The sequence below is a fragment of the Sturnira hondurensis genome, unplaced genomic scaffold, assembly GCF_014824575.4.
Source record: "Sturnira hondurensis isolate 20B ecotype Veracruz unplaced genomic scaffold, ASM1482457v3 Scaffold0022908, whole genome shotgun sequence".
Classification (NCBI taxonomy): Eukaryota; Metazoa; Chordata; class Mammalia; order Chiroptera; family Phyllostomidae; genus Sturnira; species Sturnira hondurensis.
In genome coordinates, this window is record NW_028095539.1 from 9,866,043 (window position 1) to 9,885,481 (window position 19,439).

The 19,439-nt window shown below is 56.9% G+C and overlaps 1 protein-coding gene across 1 annotated transcript; it reads right to left on the reverse strand.

Moving 5' to 3' along the window:
• Window positions 1–3,066: 3,066 nt before the first annotated feature.
• ZMYND19 (zinc finger MYND-type containing 19) lies at window positions 3,067–12,138 on the reverse strand. Its single transcript, XM_037036754.1, has 6 exons — window positions 11,885–12,138; window positions 10,595–10,654; window positions 9,787–9,893; window positions 9,095–9,235; window positions 3,685–3,865; window positions 3,067–3,537 (listed from the first exon to the last, which is right to left on the reverse strand). The coding sequence occupies exons 1-6, from the start codon at window positions 11,933–11,935 to the stop codon at window positions 3,394–3,396; spliced, it is 684 nt and encodes a 227-aa protein (XP_036892649.1). The 5' UTR covers window positions 11,936–12,138; the 3' UTR covers window positions 3,067–3,393.
• Between the last annotated feature and the right edge of the window lie 7,301 nt (window positions 12,139–19,439).

Below are 19,439 nucleotides of genomic sequence, written 5' to 3' on the forward strand. Positions count from 1 at the left end.
ACTGGCGGCGTGCACAGGGCCTGGACGCCCAGGGAACAGAGTCCGAGGTCAAAGGGGGCGGGGCTCGACCGCTTTTCCGTCCCTGTTGTTCCCCTCTCCCCAACCCCGGCCCCCGCCACAGCCCTGCCGGCCAGCACAGCAGAGTGCGTGCCGGACGACCAGCTGGAGGTCCCCACGTGAGTGGCAGGGCCCTGGGCCGGCAGTGCACGAGCGCAGGGGGAAAAGCCAGCATTCTTGAAGGGCAGGGGTCCCTTGGACAGTTAGGTTTAGGCCTCAGGTGGCAAACACAAGGCCCTTGGGCTGAATCTGGTCGGCACCTTGTTTCTACCTGGTGGCAGGGCCGAGCTCTCGTCTGTTAAGGAGTATTTACATTTTTAGAGTGCTAAAATTACATCCGGCCCTTTGAAGGCAACCGTGAGGTTGATGTGGCCTTCCGGTGAAAATGAATTTGACACCCCTGGTAGGCTGTAAGGGCCATCCCAGCACAGCCAGGGCCTGATGTGGGAGACTGAAAAGGCACTGGTGCCATTCAAGGAAATTAGTGTTCTACCCAGCAGGCTTAGGGGACCCAAGTTTGGACAGTGGTGGACTGTACTGTGCCCAAAACGATGTTCCAGTTGGACAGCACCACAGGACGTGACCTTTGGAGGCAGGGTCTTCACAGAAACGATGCAGTGAAAATGGCGATTAGGGTGGGCCCTCATCCAGAGACTGCTGTGTTGGTGACGGGGAGTTCGGTCTGTTAGGGGCATCGCCCACCCAGAGAAGAAAGACAGCGTGAAGACCCAGGATACAGATGGACAAGCCCCTGCCGCAGGCTGGGGACCCGGACAGGCCTCTTCTCCTATGGGCCGCTAGAGGGAGCACCGCACTGCCCCACACTTGGGTCTGAGTCCTCTCCCCCAGGAGACAATGCATTGTTTTAATCCACCCTTCTGAGGGATACTAGTTACAGCAGCTAGACCTTATGAACCTGGAAGACTGAACCCCACATGGAGTCCTGGGTATCCAGCCGGCAGCTCAAAGGCAAGGCTACAGCTACAAATGCAGACAAGAGTCAGCAGCTACAGCAGCAGCCAAAGCAGAAAGGGCAGGTCACTCTGAAGTAGCTGAACCACATCTTTGTGGTACAAGAGGGTCAGTCAGCAGCCACACATGCTGTGCTCTAACCCCTTAGAAACAAGCCCCACATTTAATCTTCCGAATGCCAGACTCAACGATGCTCTCAGGTGTGTGGATACAAAGGGCAAGAGGTTGGAGCCACCAGAAGAGAACCAGCCGTCTGTAGGGAAGACCCTCTCTAGGGACCACACACATCCCCCCATCCCCACTAGCTTTGCATCCATTGCTGCTCAGCGTAGGAACTGGAGACTTGGAAGAAAACCTCCANCCACCCCCCCCCCCCCCCCCCATAGAACGTGTCTCTGACCTAGAAAATGCACTGCACCTGGGAAGGAAACAAACCCACCTGCACCTTCACGACAGCATCTGCTCTGGGGGCCATGGTGTTGACTGAGTGCAGGGACGGAACTGCCACTGGGGCCCACTCTAACCTGGGGCCGTGCCCTCAGCTCCAGCTTAGGGCCCTCCACCAGCAGACTGGGGATGTGGGCACAGCAGTCAGATATGAGACAGCCACCTACTGTGGCTCCAGCTCCCTGTGGCCACAGTAGACAGTGATCTCCAGATCGAGGCTACGCCAGAAGAGCCACAAGCCACCGCAGAAAGCAACCATGTGTCAGGGCCCAGCATGTTCTGTGGTGGGCCGAAACCCCGGGCACATCCCTTCCCATGTCACTTCCCGGTGAGGAGCTGACGCGTAACTTGTGCTGGTCAGGGGTGTACACCGGCTGGAGCACCAGCCTGGCCACTCCCCAAATGGCAGACAAAACCCACAACCTGCAGTCTGATGTCTCCTTGTCCCAGGAGCCACTGAAAGCAGGTTGAGCACCTGGGCCCCATGCCTGGAAAGGCCGCCCAACCCCCAACATGCCCACCTGCACAGGCCCTGCCCCGCTGTCCTGGCCAGAGCCAGAAGTCTGGAGGGAAGACCTTCTCTCAGGATCACATACGCGGCCAACCCCAACCTGCTCTGCACCCATGCTGCTTAGTGCAGGGTCTGGAGGGATCTGAATGACACCCCTGTAGGCGGCACATGTCTCTGGCCTAGAAAGTGCACACCTGGCCTGTAGTGACAGAGAGGGGCTTCTCAGTCAAGACCAGTGTGTGGGGAGCACATGAAGCCCTTGCCCCTTCAGAAAGACCCCCCCCCGGGGTTAGGACTGAGCCCCCCACATGTTGCCATCCCCCATTCCCCAGTCCCATTCTCCAGGACTGCACCGCACAGGACACCAGGCAGAAGCAGCCACTGGAAGCTCAGCTTCCAGACACAAGGCTGCCACAGGGCCGTCCCTGCAGCCAGGCAGTGAACACGCAGGGGCATCTGGAGGGGGGCAGGGGAGCTGCAGCAGGGGAAGGGCAGAAGCACCTAGAGGGCCAGGGGCAGCCAGGCCCGTCAGAGCTGAGATGGCCAAGAAGCAAGGCCCCAGTGAGCTGGCTGGACCTGGGGACTGGCCAGATGCCAGCCACACAGCCCAGCTCACTGCCCCATGGTGGCTGTGCAAGGTGTCCTGCCAGGCCAGAGGCTGTCCAGAACTTGGACATCTGGCTCCAGGAGGGGAAAGGGAGGCCCAGGCCCGTGGCGGGTAGGAGGGGGCAGAGCTCAGGCACCCTGGCTGCTTCAATGCGCAGGCAGGGCCTCAGGCCCCCACAGAGCTCCCAGCCACTCAGTGGAGTGCAAGCAGCAGCCTTCCAGAACCAGGCTGAGCTCAGCTGGCCTGCTCAGCCCCATGACAAGAGTGGGTCTGGTTCGCTGGACAAGTCCAGGAGTAAGGCAGACACCCCACCCCAGGACCCATGGAAAATGTGCTCAGCAGGAAGAAGGGGCAGAGTGGAGGACCCCACCCACCTGGACTGCCCCGTAGTTGCCACACCCCAGTGGCATGCCCGTGGGGAGCGGCTTCTCCTCCCTGACAGTGTGAGACACTCGGCCTGACCATCTGGCGGTTGAAGTTACAACAAATGGTTCTATTCATACTTTCTAATCCTCCAGTCCCTCCCCCCAAAAAACTGTACATGAGTTTACAAACATATTAACATATAAATAACGAGAAGCATCCCGGCGGGAGCCTCCTGGCTCATCTGTCTCTACGCCAGGAAACACCTCCAGGGGGCGCTGTGCCACAGCACGAAAGGCCGTGATGAGGGGCCTCCGCTGCGCCGCTCTGGGCGTGGTGCTGGCTTCCTCAGCGCCACCAGGTTCAACCACCACCATGTCCGAGGTACCCACGGAAGACCAACACCACTCAGGGCTGTGCTACGGCCCACACCCAGTCATCGTTCCGGCTCGAGCTCCTGCTGGGAGGGGCGCCTCTTCTCCCGACAGTGCTTCTTGTGGGCGGGCCAGTCCTTCTGCTGGCACTGGGAGCCACAGTACCGGGCCACCTGGCAGCGCCCACAGATGTTGAACTCCCGGAGCTGCAAGAACAGAACAGGGGCTTCACAGTCACACAGCGGTGGCACCGCCCAGTGGGGAAGGACCCGCCCCCCGCTGGCTACAGAGGCACCAAGGGGCCCGAGGGGACGCAGGGAGCGGAGCGCCCAGGAAGCTCACCACAGCCGTACCTGCTTCTCGATCATCGTGCAGGGCGGGTAGTGGCACTCGTAGTAGGTGCAGGAGCTCTCCTCCTCCTCCACCACGTCCCCATTTGCGTTGTAGAACCGTGTCACGTTCAGCACGGGGAACTGCTCCTCGATGGGGTCAGTGGGCAGCTGCTGGATCGCCAGCCAGTACAGGCTCTGCTCCCTGAAGGGGAGAAGGGGACCAGCTCCAGGCACGGGCGACCACGGTGAGGCCGCAGGGCGGACGGGTTGCTTTCCCGACTGTCGTGAGGCCACCAGCCACCGCACTGTGTGTCTCTTCTCCATGCCACACCAAGTGCTCAGCACTCTGTCTTCCCACCAGGAGATGCACAGCAGGGCTCTCTCTCCCACACCGGGGACTGACGGGCACACGGCCGGCACGGCGAACCATGCGGTCTCAGCCCCAACACCCAGCCTCCCCGGGCGAGGCCAGGCAGCCCCTCTCCCTGCTCGTGGCCCCAGCAGCGCCTGCCTCGGCCCCTGGTCAGTCCTCCTCCCCTTCAATGCTGTGAATGGTGCCAAATCCCCCTGAACACCTGTCCTGTGAGAGTGGACAGCGAGGTGGCCACTGAGGAGCTCCACCTGCCCCCAGAGCTGAGCCCGACCGCTAGCAGGTGCCTCCTCAGGCTGGAGCGGTGCCTCCCCCCCGCCCACCGGGTGCAGCCCAGGCAGGGGTGGCCCACCCAAGAGCTGGGCTTCGAGAGAGGCGCCGCTTGCACTTTGAGAGGAGATGGCAGGGTAACCGTGCCCGGGGACCAGGCCTGCAGGGACACTTGGTTAAAAGAGGGAAGGGTCACCCTCACACAACACCGTGCACGAAAACTAACTCAACATGAAACAAGGTCCTAAATGCCAGCCCTCGAACAGCCCTGGCTGGGTAGATCAATAGGTTGGAGCACCACCCTGACACACCAAGGTCACAGGCTCAGTTCCCAGTCAGGGGTACGCAAGAGTCAACCAACGATGCATCGATAAGTGAAACTACAGATCGATGTTTCTCTCTCAAACAATTTTTAAAAGTCCCTCAAACAAAAGATCTCCTAGAAGAAAACACAGAACCAAAGCCGCACCAAACGGGCCTGGCCATGACCTCTCCAACATGACCCCAGGGCCCAGGAGACCAGGGACAACACGGACACATCAGACTGCACAGTCGCGGAGCCGCTGTGCACCAAAGGTGCCGTCCTCAGAGTAAAAAGGCAACACACAGAACATGGGAAAATGCTTGCAAACCACACACGTGACAATGGACTCATGTCCGGAAGACATAAAGGACTACATGTCAATAGTGAAACAAACACAATCTAAAAACAGACAAAGGGTTTCAGTCAAGATGGCGGCACAAGCAGACATGGCGTGTCCCTTCCCACAGCCACATCAAAATTACAACTAAAATACGGAACCACCATCACTCAGAAGCATCGGAAATAGAGCTGAATGGAAGGCTGACAACCACGGAATAGAAGAAGCCACATCCATCCAGACGGGTAGGACGGGAGCGGATGCAGAACAGGTGGGCCCACACCCAAGGGTGGTGGGTGAAAATTCGGGAGGGGTATCTCAGCAGCGAGGAGTCTCAGCCCCACAGCAGGTCCCCAGCCCCGGGTCTGAGTGCCAGGAAGATGAGTCCCCACAACTCTGGCTGCAAAACCAGCAGGGACTGAGTCAGTGGAAGGACGAGCTGGGGCCCCGGGCAGCTCCCCTTGCAGACCCTGCACAGGGACGCACTCAGGCCCACTGCCCTCGGAGCCGGGCCCGGGGTGGCAGCTGGAGTGGCACCAGGGGCACAGGGAGAAACTGAGGTATCTGGCATCAAGGCCGGAGCTGGGGAACAGCTTCCTCCCAGACAGAAAGGTGAACAGAGCCACGGAACCGGCAGGTGCCACATCTGAGACTCTGTCAACCTGGCTGACACTGTCTGTCCCACTCGGGAGATCCCCTGAGGCACCATTCCCACCCAACTAGACCTGTGGACGGTAGCTTCTCCGTGTGAATGCCGGGTCTTGCCTCAAGCTTCCCAACTTCCTAAATCCTCTCAAACGAGCCCCAGGCCCAGCACTACCAACAACCAGATTAGATTCACAGCTTGGCTTCGCCTGGGAATCTCCAAGCCCAGCACAAGGAGAAGCCATCTCAGATTGCTGCCTCCAGCAGAACACAGGCGGGGGCTGACCTTGGCCTGTGCCACCAGGGAAACCCCAGGCCCAGCACATCCAGTGGACAGCTAAAGACCATGCTGGAGCACCACCACCCTGCCCCTGCACAGCTGATCCTCCTCAGAGGGCAGAGGCTGGTGGTCAGTGGTCACAGCCAGTCCTTGCAGCTGACCAGCCTGAATAAATCCCTCCCACTGACCTGCCAACAGCAACCAAGGCTCAACTACAAGAAGAGGGTGTACTCAGCCCACACGAAGGGTGCACCTCAGGTACCCAACTTGGGTGATGGGGGAAGTGGTGCTCTGGACCCCACAGGACACCTACTGCATTAGGCCACACCACCAAGCCACCTTTGGTGGCAGCTCTACCTAATACATAGAAACAAGCACAGGGAGGTTGCCAAAACAAGGAGACAAAGAAAGTTCGACACACTGGTGATCAGGATGCTCGAGGAACTCAGTGAGGACCCCAGCAGCACAGAAAAGACCCGGTCAGAAATGAAGGATACACTAACTGAAATAAAGAACAATTTACAGGGAAACATCAGTAGAGTGGATGGAGCCGAGAATCCAATCAATGACTTGGAACATAAGGAACAAAAAACAACCCATCAGAACAATAAATGAGGAGAGTGTCAGCAGCCTCTGGGACAACTTCAATCATTCCAACATTCTCTTCATAGGGGTGCCAGAGGAGAAGAAAGAAAGAGGGGGAAAAAAGGAAATCTATGTGAAAAAATAATGGAAGAAAACTTCTGTAATTTGGTGAAGGAAATAGCCATGCAAGTCCAGGAAGCACAGACTCTCAAACAAGATGGATGCAAAGAGGTCACTCCAGGACACATAGTTAAAATGCCAGAGAGTAAAGATAAAGAGAGAACCCTAAAAACAAGAGAAAAGCAGTTAGTTACCTTCAGGAGTTTTTCAATAAGACTGTCAGCTGATTTCTCAAAAGAAACTTTGCAGACTAGAAGGAACTGGCAAGAAACATTCAAGGTCATGAGAAGCAGGGACCCACAGCCAAGGTTGCTCTACCCAGCAGAGCTGTCGTTCAGAATCGAAAGGCAGGTAAAGAGCTCCCCAGAGAAGAAAGAACTAAAGGAGTTCATCCTCACCAAACTATTATTACATGAAATGCTTGGTGGGGGATGGGTGAGGAGGTGGGGGACTAAGAAGCACAAGTAGGTAGTCACAGAACAGCCCGGGGATGTCAAGTACAGCGCAGGAAATGGAGAAGCCAAAGAACTTGCACATGTGACCCAGGGACACGAACAAGGGTGGGACAATGGCCTCAGGGAGTGGGGGTGCTGGGTGGAGGGGGAAAAGGGGGGAAATCAGTACAACTATAATACCATAATCAATAAAATACAATATAAAGCAAGCAAGCAAGCAAGCAAGCCCTGGCTGGTGCAGCTCAATGGATTGAGCACCAGTCTGCAAACCAAAGGGTCGCTGGTTCGATTCCTAGTGGAGGCACATGCCTGGGCTGCAGACCAGGTCCCCAGTGGGGGTGTGTGAGAGACAACCACACATTGATGTTTCCCTCCCTCCCTTCCCCTCTCTAAAAATGAATAAATAAAACCTTCAAAAATTACTTTAAAATAAGTAAATGAATAAAACCTTAAAAAAACATGCTTGGGTCACAGACCAGGTCCCCATGGGGGGGGGGGGTGAGAGGCAACCACACACTGATGTTTCTCTTCCTCTCTTTCTCCCTCCCCTTCCCTCTCTGAAAATAAATAAAGTCTTAAAGGAAAAAAAAGACAAAGGGAGGGGTGGGTAAAGGTGGAAGAGGCTATCGGGGAATAAATGGTAGTGGAGAAAAAACTCAATAAAAAGGAACTATTTGCCCTGGCTGGTTGGCTCATGGATTGAGCGCTGGCCTGCGGACTGAAGGGCTGCTGGTTTGATGCCCAGTCAGGGCACCTGCCTGCAATGTAGGCCGGGTCCCGGGGGCAGGGGGTGCAGGTTTGAGGTGCACACCCTGAAGCATGGGGGGCTGTGGACGCCGGCCTGCCCTGAGCTGCCCTCCTCTTCTGCCACCACCACCTTCGTTTTGTTTGTGGAACAGCCCCCCCCCCGGGAGTGGGCAGCAAAGTGAGCTGACATGAGCTAGCTGGTGACCCCAGATGTCCTCAGTGCCTCAGGGACGACGCCCCCATGGAAAGCAAGCCTGCAGCTCTGGTGGCTGTGCTGGAGGAAGACCTGGAGGTGACAGCCCTGAGGCTGTCCACACCTCAGCGCGGGGGGGCCAGTAAGCACCTGTCTGTTTCAATCTGGGGCCGGTTCCTATCACTTTCAACCCGAACCCTCCAGGGTGACTGTTGCAAAAGGGTCGTTTCCTCTCAAGGGCAGGGAACTTTAGGGCCCCACTCTGACACTAGAGGAGAAAACCCAGGGGCTGTGGGCTCCAGCCCTGCCCTGCTTGCCTGAGAAGCCTGGCAGGAAGTGAGGGTGTGCAGGGCTCTACAGAGTAAGGCAGCACTGGCTGGGTGTGGCCTCCACAGAACCTTGGACAGCCCCTTCCCACCAGGACCCAGGTCTGGTCATCCCGCTGTGTCTGCCTCTGCTGCACAGGGCTCCTGCAAGACGGGAGCTGTCCTGTGCGAGCCGTCTCCTCGCAGGAGACGGCTGCCAACGGTTCACCCAGTGTTCACTTGCCAAGATCCCAAAAGACACTGACTTGCCGAAGCTCACTGATGCCTGCCTACTGGGAGCCACCACCACTGCCCAGAGGCCCGACAACACACACACAAAAGCCCCGGGGAGCCCCCCTGAATCCGGAATGCAGGTGCATCCAGGGATACCCTGGCTCCTAGCTCCCGTCCTGGTATGGGTCCCCCAGCTCATCCCAAGGCCCCAAGCTCTTGGCTGGGCTGCATCCCACCCACCACGTGGGTTGCCTGAGCCATCCTGAGCACAGGTGCTGTTTCAGATGAAGACCCTTCAGGGCGCTGGAGAAGTCCCACCCGTGCCAGGCATCCAGCCCTTGGAGACAGCCCCTCTACCAGCAGGGCCGGTCACCACAAGACCAGCCCAGGAAGACAGTCATTGGAATGCTGCCTGTCTCCGGGAAGAAAAGGAGGGCCCTCCGCTTTGCGGGACAGCAGCCAAGGTCCCCAGCTCACAGAAGCACCAGAGCAGAGCAGAGATGTGGGCCCCCTTGGTAACAAGGGTTTGGAGGAGGCCGCCTTCAAGGACAGCTCTGCCTCCATCGCCAGGCTGGAGAAGACCCACCTCTGTTTGCTGGATGTCTCTTCAGCTTTGGGCCGCCAGCCCCATGGCACCAGCTGCAGGTTGTCTAGGCGATTGTCCACGGTCACGGCGTTGAGATGCACGACCTGGAACCCAGGGGCAATGCCTCCCCTGTGCCGCTCCCTAGGACACAGACAACTCTCTCGATCTGCCTCCCAGACCTTCCCAGCATCTCAGCCACAGGACCTGAGCTGAGCCCTCATCACACTGATAGAGCAGCACCAGGAGCGAGGCTGCCCAAAATCCATGGTGTCAGTCCGTGCCCAACCAGGACCATGTCGACAGTCCAGTCCCTGGACAGTCCAGTCCCTGCAGCCTAGGCTGCAGGAAGCCAAGGCTGGAACCTCAGACCGTCGGACACATGGCCTAGAAAATACCCCATCCGAGCGGCCCCTTCCCCACATGCCACTAACAGGCTCAGCAAGAGCCCAGCAGGGGCCAGACGCCCTCCCTAGGGAGGCTGTGTCCCCCAACGGGCAGAGGGACAGACAGGGCTCTTGGCCTGGAGACACAGGCTGCGTGGCTGGTGCCACAACACGTAGCCACTCCTGAGTTGGTGGCAGTGGTGCGAACCGTGAGGGCAGGAGGCTGCCCCGGTGCCACATGCCCTGTGCACTTCTGGACCGTGCAGGCCCCGGGGAGGGGGGGTATGGCAAGCAACTCAAAATACCCACCAAAGCAGCTCGTGGAGAAGCCTCCCTGACCCCCTTCCTCGATTTTTGTCAAAGGCGTATGCAAATATCTTAGCACCATTTCCGTCTGCGTCTACTTCCATCCGGGCCTGAGAAAAAACAAGATATGGGTCTGTTAAAAAGCTTGATTCTTGCCAACAGTTTAATTGCTTCCTAGAAAAACCGAGTGACATGAATGAGCCAGAGGGACAGGTGGCAGGCCTGTTCCTGGGACCCTGGGAGCCGGCAGAGCTCGAGAAATCAGTCACATCCCAACAGACGCTCTCCTGCATCTGAGCAAGGGACGCTCATGGACCACTGTGCTACGCACCGTGCACACAGGGAAATATACTCTCCTGCCCTTCAAAGACCTCACAACCCAGCAAGAAAGAGAACCCCGCACACGAGACTGCTGGAGAGTGAGGAGACCCAGATGAGAGAGCTGGGCCCAGTCTCATGGAGGGTCTCTGGAAGGGAGGAACGGGCGGGGGAGGCCTGGGGCAAGAACAGAAGCTGATTAAGTGGAGACAGTGGAAAGCAGGCACTGGACCCCAGAAGGAACAGGGACAAGGCTAGAAGACAGGTAGGTGGCACTAGATCATCTCCTAAAGAGCCAGGCCTTGTCCCCAGTTGAATTCGGTCACAAGCACGGTACAGCCAGTCTGTTTTCAGGGAAGAGTGGCAAGTAGGGTGGCCTCCGAGAGGACCAGGGTCATGGAGGCAGCGCTGAGACCCCGTGTCCTGAAAGAGGCTTCCTGGGCCCTCATGACTGACCCACCCACCCCCAGGCACAAAGGGAGGCCGTCCTTACCTCAAAGGAGTAGCCCTCCACCAGCGGGATGTCCTGCTCATCTATCAGGGTGTACTTGGTCTACAAATTAACCACATTTCAAAAGTTACATTTGGGATCTGGGTAGGGTACTGGTGATTGGCAGCAACGGCCCCTTCAAACTAAGAGAGGTCAGCAGGGTAGGGGCGTGGGTAGTTTACCACAAAAGGCAGAGAGCCGGACCAAAAGCTGGTCACCGCCCGCCCAGACTGTGCCAGAGGAGCGGGTATCAGGCTGCACTTCTCATCTGCATGGGACTAACCGTAAGAACTGCTACAGAACCGGCCAACCTCTATTCTGTGCCTTTAATGCGCCACTAAACCTAGCCCACCATGGCGGCTTTGTTGGAGTGGAGGGAGGGGGCCGGAGTTGAAGCAGAATATCCAGAAGGTATCAATTAATGTTTACTGGTTAGGAATGGTACTCGGTACACAACTGCTCACTGAATTGTCCTTTGTAGCTTTTTGTTCCAAATGAAAGCTTTAAAAAACGACAATGTAACCAATTCCTAAATTAAAGGGAATCTCAGAGCTGATGGAAGCCCACCCTTCCCTAGTTAGAAAGCCACATCCCTCTTGCATGATGGGCAGGAAACAGTTCCCAAACGGACCCATCGCAATCTCACTCTTGCTTGGAAAGCTTTTTTCTAGGATCTGAATCCGTTTTACCTTTATCTGACTGCCTCTGCTCCTCTCTCCCACCCGAAGCTTCCGCCGCTGGTGATGGGAACAGGGTTCCCATCCAGGGTAAGGTCCGTGGCTGGTGCAGCTGCACGGCCGGCCGGCTCCTGGAAACAGCCAAGCCTCAATGCCCACAGGTGCTAGGAAGCCCCAGCCTCGACCACGCGGAGGGCGGGGCCAGGTAAGGGAGAGAAGCAGAGGTAGGCCCTGCTCTGGCGAGGCCCACTGAGGCTCAGCCAGACTTGGCCACCGCTGGCAGCGTGAGACCTGTGCGAAGCTCCACTAGGACCCGCAGGCACGGAGCGGCGCGCACACACCAGTCTTGACAAGGATCGAGCGCGCCGCATCAGAAGGGCGCTGCGCTCCCCGCGCCGCAAGCGCAGCCTCTAGCCCCCTCCTCGCGGGCCGCGGCGCACCGCCCGAGTCCCAAGGCCGCGGCCAGCGAAGGGCTGCCCCACGAGGACACGCCGCCGGCCCGCCACCCGCACAACCGCCGGGCCTCGCGCCCCCGGCCTGGCCCCGCGTCCCCGGCCCAGTCTCGCGCTCCTAGTCCAGCGCTCACCCGCCCAGTCCCCGGCCCTGCGCCGCTCACCTTTCCAGCCACCCGGCCGAGCCGCACGATGCCCAATTTGAAGTCGGTCATGGCCAGGCCTGCGCTCGGTCGGCGGCGCCGCTCCCTCGGGAGGCGCCGGACCGGGGCGGGGCCGCGCGCGCCAGGCGAGCCGGGCGGGCGGGCAGAGTTCGGGTCCGGGCAGCCGGGCGGGACGAGGCTGGGCCGGGCTCAGGCCGCTGCCGCTGCCGCCGCCGCCGCCACCGCCTCGCGCCCGCCGGACCTGCCACGCGCCGCCGCTATCGCCGCGCGCACCACCGCAAGCCAAGCCGGGGGCGGGGCGCGGCGCGGACACACCCCCCGCCCGCCACCCTCCGACCAATAGCGAGGCGCGCACTGCCCCGGCCGGCGCGCGCCGCCCTGCCGGGGCCAATGAGGAGCGGGAGAGCACGCAGGCGCGCGGAGGAGTGAGGCAAGCGCGGGGGAGGGGCGCGGCTGGGGGGCGGTACCTCGCGGCCGCCCGGTGTACGTCAGTTTCGCGGGAAGCTTTGTGCGAGGCTTCACGCGCTCGCCGCTCTCGGCCCCCTACCCGGCGCTTGAGCCGCGACCCAGCGCCGGACCCTGCGTCCAGACCGCGCGCCGCCCCGACTCCTCGGTCCGCTCCTGGCTTCGCGCCCCGGAGCTGCCCTTAAGGACCCTGCGGGTTCGGGTCTCTGGAGGACTCGCGGCGGCCCCCCACGCCGGAAATGGCCCTACGTCCGCAAGGCAACGGCAGGGGCACCGGGTGAGGATGGGACCCCGGAGTCCCTGGCCGCCGAAGAGCCGGGCTGGCGGTCCTTGCCTGCAGAACGCGGGAAGAGCCCGGAGCTCAGCGCCCCTCCTCCCTCCTGGGTCACCGCGTCTCCTGCTCACAGGGGCCTGGTCTGGACCTCGGCCGCCGCCCCAAGCAGGGCTACACCCACCTTTCCTGGGGCGCAGGCTCCTTAACCGAGGTGGGGCGACGCCCGGGGCGTGGAGAGCCTGGTCTAGGGACTCCCGCCCGCCTTCTTTGGGAGGCCTGCCTACCACCCATGCCTCCTGGCAACGGCCTGGCCTTCACCCCCAGGACCCACTGAAGCTACGTAAATTTATACCCCTGGGAGGGAGGCCGAAAAGACTCAGTATGAATAAGTCACGTATGTTGGACGGCGACGAATGCCTTGGGGGAAACACGGAGATCAGCAGTAGGGGCCGGGGCTGCTAGTGAAGGTGGGGAGCAGAGCAGGCCCTGTCGCCGATCAATTTGAACAAACAGTGGAAGGAGAGAGCGTGAGTCGTGTTGACGCAGGGGTCCCTGCAGGGGAGAGGCCAGTGCAAAGGCCCCAAACTGGGAACATTTCTGGTGCGTCTGAAAACGTGTGGCCCTTGTGACCAGTGGATGAGGAGCAATAGCCTCTTGTGAGGACTGGGACGTTTACACTCAGGAGTGAGGACGCGGTGAGACACCACCTCACACCTGTCAGAATGGTTGTCAACAATAAATCAAACAAGACGGTGTTGAGAAAAGGGAGCCCTTGTGCATTGTTGCTGGGATTGCAAACTGGTGCAGCCACTGGGGAAACAGCATGGAGCTTCCTCAGAAAAGATTAAAAATAGACCTGCCATATAACCCCACAGTTCCACTTCTGGGTATTTATCTGAAGAAACCCCAAACGCTCATTTGAAGAGACACATGCACCCCTATGTTCATTGCAGCGTTACTTACAATAGCCCAGATACGGAAGCAGCCCAGTGCCCATCCAGACAGAGGAGAAAGAAGTGCGCACACACCCAAGGGAGTCGTGCTCAGCCTTAAAAAGCATGTACTCTTGCCATCTGTGACAGTATGGAGGGACCTCGAAGGTTCTGCAACAAGTGAAATAAATCGAAGACAAATACATGGATTCACTGATATGTGGAATCTAGACAAAATAAATGGGCAAAACAGACACAGACTCATTGATACAGAGAATAAATTGATAGTTGCCAGGTGGAAGGGGGTTGGGCAGGTGGGTGAGAAAAAGGAAGGTATTAAGAAGTACAAATTGCCACATAAAACAGTCCCAGGATGTAAAGTACAGACAGCATAGGGAATACAGTCAATAATATATTAACTATGTGTGGTGCCAGGTGGGTTCTACACTTATCGGGGTGAAGACTTTGTAAATTACATAAATACTTGATCACAATGTATAACTGAAACTAATACGATATCCTCATATGTCGACTGTCATTGAAAAATTAAATAACAGAAGAACAAAGGCCGTGGGAGGATCTGAACAGAGGAGCAGCTTTTTGGTGAATCGCACTGGCTGATGGAGACAGTAGTTACTGGGGAGAAAGAGTGGAGGGAAGGAGGCTGTTGGGAAGGTGCGGGTACCAAGCCCAGAGGTGATGGTGTTTGGACACGCGTGGCGGCAGTGTTCTGTGGCCCTCGGCGCAGCCCTGGTCATGCTGCGGTAACAACCCCAAGTTCTAGTGGCTTCACAAAATAAACATGTATTTCACACTCATGCTCCATGTTAAGACTACGGGCGGTTGCCCGTGTGAGCCCCCGGTTCAGGGGAGATCTTTGGCCTGGGGTGTCGGTGTGGCACTCGCTGTATCACCTGCTCACTGCATTCCCAAGATCTCCATGCGAGAAATGCAGACGAAGGGAGGCCAAAGAGTGAGCCCTGGGCACTCCCATAGTAAGGAGGAGAGAGTTGGAAAGAGGAGGAGCCAGTAAAGAAAACCAAGAAGTTAGGTGGGAGGTAAAGCAGGAGAGGGCCGGGTAAAGAGTGTAGGTGGGAGGGATGGTTGGCCTTGTCGAACGCTGCTGGTAGGTCCTGTGAGGGGCCGAATAGGAGTCAGTCAACAGACTGAGCAACACAAGGGCACCAGTGTCTTTGGAAGCACAGTGTTGATGGAATGGTGCGGGGTAAGAAGGAATGGAAGAAGAAAGTTGTAGACTGTGAGACAGACAACTCTTCCAAAGCTTTTTTGGCTAAAAGCGAGAGCAGGGACACAGCGAAAACTAGAAAGAGAAGGAAAGTCAAGAGTAATTGTCTATAGCCCTGGCTGGTGTAGCTCAGTGGATTGAGCGTGGGCCTGCGAACCACACGATCGCGGTTCGATTCCCAGTTGGGGCACATGCCTGGGTTGCAGGCCAGTTCCAGATTCCCGGCAGGGGACGCACAAGAGGCAACCATGCATTGATGTTTCTCTCTCTCTCTCCTTCCCTTTCCCTCTAAGATAAATGAATAAAATCTTTAAAAAAAAAAGAGTAATTGTTTTTACAGTCAGAGAAGAAAGAGCATGTTTGTTCAACAGACTGACTCCCAAAGAGAAGTTGCCCTGGCTGGTGTAACTCGGTAGACTGAGCACAGGCCTGTGAACCGAAGAGTCACTAGTTCGATTCCCAGTCAGGGCGCATGCCTGGGTTGTGGGCCAGGTCCCCAGTAGGGGGTGCGTGAGAGGCAACCACACACTGATGTTTCTCACCCTCTCCCCTTCCCTTCTCTCTAAAAATAAACAAATAAAAATCTTTTAAGAAAGAGAGGAGAAGTTGATGATGTAGAAAAGCGGTGGAAGAATTTCAGACGAGGCGAGGAATGAGGAGCCTGCTTTAAATGGGAACAGGGGCCGCTCAGTGACGGTGTGGAGCGGGTGTGGAGGCAGAGGTTTGGGGAATGATCTTCTGATGAGAACTTTCCCGTCTTTCAGTTAAGTCGAAAACAAGGTCATCACCTGAAGGTGAGGAGAAGGCAGCAAAGGTTGGTGGTTTAGGGGGAAGGACGAGGGGTGACTGACCAGCTAGAAAGGAGCTAGAACGATACAGGAGGAGGGCCTGGCAGTATCAAGGGGGACCGGTCACGAGGAATGTGTTTTTCTCCAGCCTGTTTAGGCTGCTCCAGAGAAGGCAAGGAGGAGAAGAGCGACGGCGTGAGCCCAGAGTGGAGTCGTGCCAGGTGAGCGCATTGGAGCGAATGGGGAGAGAGGCGGGAGAACCTAAAAGAGAGTGGTCCCAGTGTTTGGCCATGGCATTGGAGCTGAGTGAGGAAAGGAGGGAAAACAGCCAAGGGGCAGGGTAGGTAGGCTGGCACTGGGGTACCGGGCGACCTGAGCTGGGACAGGAGGCAGTAGTCAGAGAAGCGTGGACTTGAGGTTGTGAGGGGGCTGCAGCTGCTAGTGATGACAGTCTTTCTCTGTTTTCTACTGATGTGTAACAAGACTTCCCAAGACTTCATGGCTTAAAACAACATCAGTTCACAATGGGTCACGATTCTGCAGTCAGTGAGCTCTTTCGCTCCACGTGGTCTCAGGCGGCTCCTTCCTTGGTGAGAGGTGGCCGATTAGTGTTTCTCTCACCCACTGATGTTTCTCTCCCTTTCTTTCTACCTCCCTACCTAAACATAAGTAAATAAAATCTTTAAAAAAAAAAGAAAGTTAGGCGCCAAAGGCCTCATTTATTTTTAATTCTGTACATTTTCATTCAAGCAGATAGAACCCTCTTAAAAAAAACCTGTGGCTTTTCCATGCGTCAAACTGTAACCCACTTCATTAGATAGAAGCTCATTGCAAATGTCTTTAGGAAGGCTCCTCCCTACTGGGGGCTACAGGTCAGGGGCAGTGGGACAATGACCCCAAAACTCTTGGAGCCCTTTTGTATGGCTTCTTGAATGGAAAAAGCCAATTGACCCTTTAAGCGTTCTGCCAGGAAAATCAGATCATTAGATACATTTTATGTCTTGCACGTTTCCACAGACAATGTTCTTGCCATTTTCCTGCCAATACTTACCATGGGGCTCCCTCCCTCCAGCCTGCCCTGCCAAAGTCCACCTGTGGCCTCATTCCAAGGTCAGCGCCACACCTCAGTGTTGTTGTGGCAGCATCTTACTTCCAAGTACCAATGCCTGTTCCCATGACCCACTGGTGCATAACAGACCACCCGAAACTTCCTGGTTCAAAGGACCGTTTTTTCAAGGTTCTGCAGCCTAGATTGGGCTCGGCTGGTCGGTGCTGCGTTTGGCTGGCAGGTCAGCTGTCTCAAGTTGTCACCACAACTCCTTTTCTCCTTCTAAGTAAGTGTGGGGTGCACCACCCACACTGGTCCTGTGACTCTTGCCGCATTTCCTGTGCTAGAAAGTTCTGGGACTTCAAACCCCAGGCCTGAGGATGGGTAGCTTCCCCTCCCTGTCTTGGGGGCCTGCCACCACCGGTCTGCCTGGAGACCAGCATGCTGTGCAAAACCCCAGACTTGCCACCTAGAGAGGCCTCATGGGAGATACCTGACCAGGTCTGTCACCTTGCCACACCTGAGCTATCCCAGCCACCCCAGGTGACACGTATGTGAGAAAGACGTCTTGGACGTTCCATCCTCAGCAGACCCCACTCAGAGCAGAAGAGCCTGCAGCTGAGTGCGGCCTCGTTGTCATGACAACAAGCGGGGTGGTTTGTCTACAGCGGTAGCTGGCTGACATGGCCAGGGCCACGCAGCAATCGAGGTGCCTGGGTGTGATTGAGGCAGGAAGTCTGCACCAGTGTCACACGTGTCCCGGCAACCTTTCTCACGGAAATTTTTTCAGCAGGGTGACCAGACATTTTTACACAGCAGCTCAGACACCGAGAGAACAAGCTGAGAAGCCACTGGGCCTTCTGAGGTCCTGCAACTAGTGCGGCATCTCCCATCATGGCACTGCTGGGCACAGGGCCAGCCGGGTCCCATGGGAGGGGGCAGAGTCCACCGCGTGGTCAGGGAGGCAATGCAGACACTGGGATGAGGGAAGGGGCGGGCAGACAGCTGTACAGACGACAGACTGGTGAGGCCGTTGGAGAGAGTTGCTGGAGTCTTGGAGGACAGGACTCATGGAGACGAGAGCTGTACTGATGGTGTTTTCTTATTTTCTGAAAGACTCATCTATTTATTTATTTTTAGGGGGAAGAGAAGGGAGGGAGAAAGAGAGGGTGAGAAACATCCATTCATTGCCTCTCATACGAGTGAGGATGGAAGTGCAAGGCAGGCATGTGCCCTGACTGGGAATCAACTGGTGACCCCTCAGTTCGCAGGCCAGTGCTTGAGCCACTGAGTCACACCAGCCAGGGTCTATTTTCTTATTCATGATGCTCTGACATCTGGGGCCCTTGCCGGCTGGGGAGGGACTGCCCCTCCCAGGGACTAACCCCTGGGACAGCAATTTCATGAGACCTTTTACATGCAAACCAACCCAGAGCCCGTATCCCCACCTCCCTTACTTATATCTATGTCTATATAACATTTATTTATTTGAGAGAGACAGAAACATTGATTTTGCTGTTCCACTTCTTCACGCAGCCATTGGTTGACTCTTGTATGTGCCCTGACCAGGGATCAAACCCACAACCTTGGCGCGTTGGAACCATGCTCTAACTAACTGAGCTACGCGGCCTGGGCCCACCTCCTTTATCTAACTCGCACTTGGCACCAGTATCTTTCTGCTGAACTCACCCCAGGGCCAGGTACTGGGCACCGAGAGGGCACCTGTAGCCCAGAGCCCACTGAGCTCGTTCACACCCTCCAACCCAAAGCGCTCACGCGGCCTGTGCCGCGGCACCCACTCCTTCCCACAGGAAACACAGGACAGGCTCTGGACCAACCAATCCTGGCACTGCCCCATGTGGCTGCGTGGGACGGCTCTCCCCTCCTCTTGGATGAGTACTAAGCTCTTTCTTCAAGCAGTTGTCTGTGTCGGTCACCTCACCTGATTAAAACACATGCTGGGTACATTTTTAAGACAGAGGCCAGTGGGTAGGAAGAATCACCTACGTGGATTCTGAAGTTACTAAGAATTCCTGCAAAGGGGTACTAGAGAGATGACAGTGAGTCAGGGGCCGATGACGTCACTGGGACCTAAGGGGGACGGACCTGGCCTTGAACATGAGAGCAGCAGTGGAGGGTGGTGGGTTTTTATTCTGAGAAAGTGAGAGTTAATCCTGGGAGATTTTAGGGTGACATGGAAGGGTCTGGACGTGGTCACAGGGGTCAGGAGGGCACCCAAGCTACCTCCAGGCCTGGAGGTACAGAAGTCGTGCGCAAATAAGCATCCACACTGGAGAGGCCCCAGGAGGGCCTGGGTGCGGGGGAGGAAGAGGAAGGGGCTTTGGGACAAAGGTCAGGGCAGATGTGGGCAGCTTCCAGAACATCGATGGGTGGGTGATGGGGTCAGAATGAAGGCCATGCAGGGCCGTTTGGGGTCTGACTGTGGGAGACAGAGGGTATAAAGGCCACCCCTCTAATGTCCTCATTCATTCCATCTTAGTGGCGGCCAAAGCACCACCTCCCTCCCTCCTTCCCGAAACCTTCATTCTTTTTTTTAAAATTTTATTTACTTATCTTAGAGGGGAAGAGAAGGAAAGAGAGAGAGAAACATCAATGTATGGTTGCCTCTCATGCGTCCCCTGCTGGGAACTGGCCTGCAACCCAGGCATGTGCCCTGACTGGGAATCGAACCGCAATCATGTGGTTTGCAGGCCTGCGCTCAATCCACTGAGCTACACCAGCCACGGCTGAAACCTTCATTCTAGATTTTTGTTGTGGATAGTTGGCATTTTGGGCTGCCCA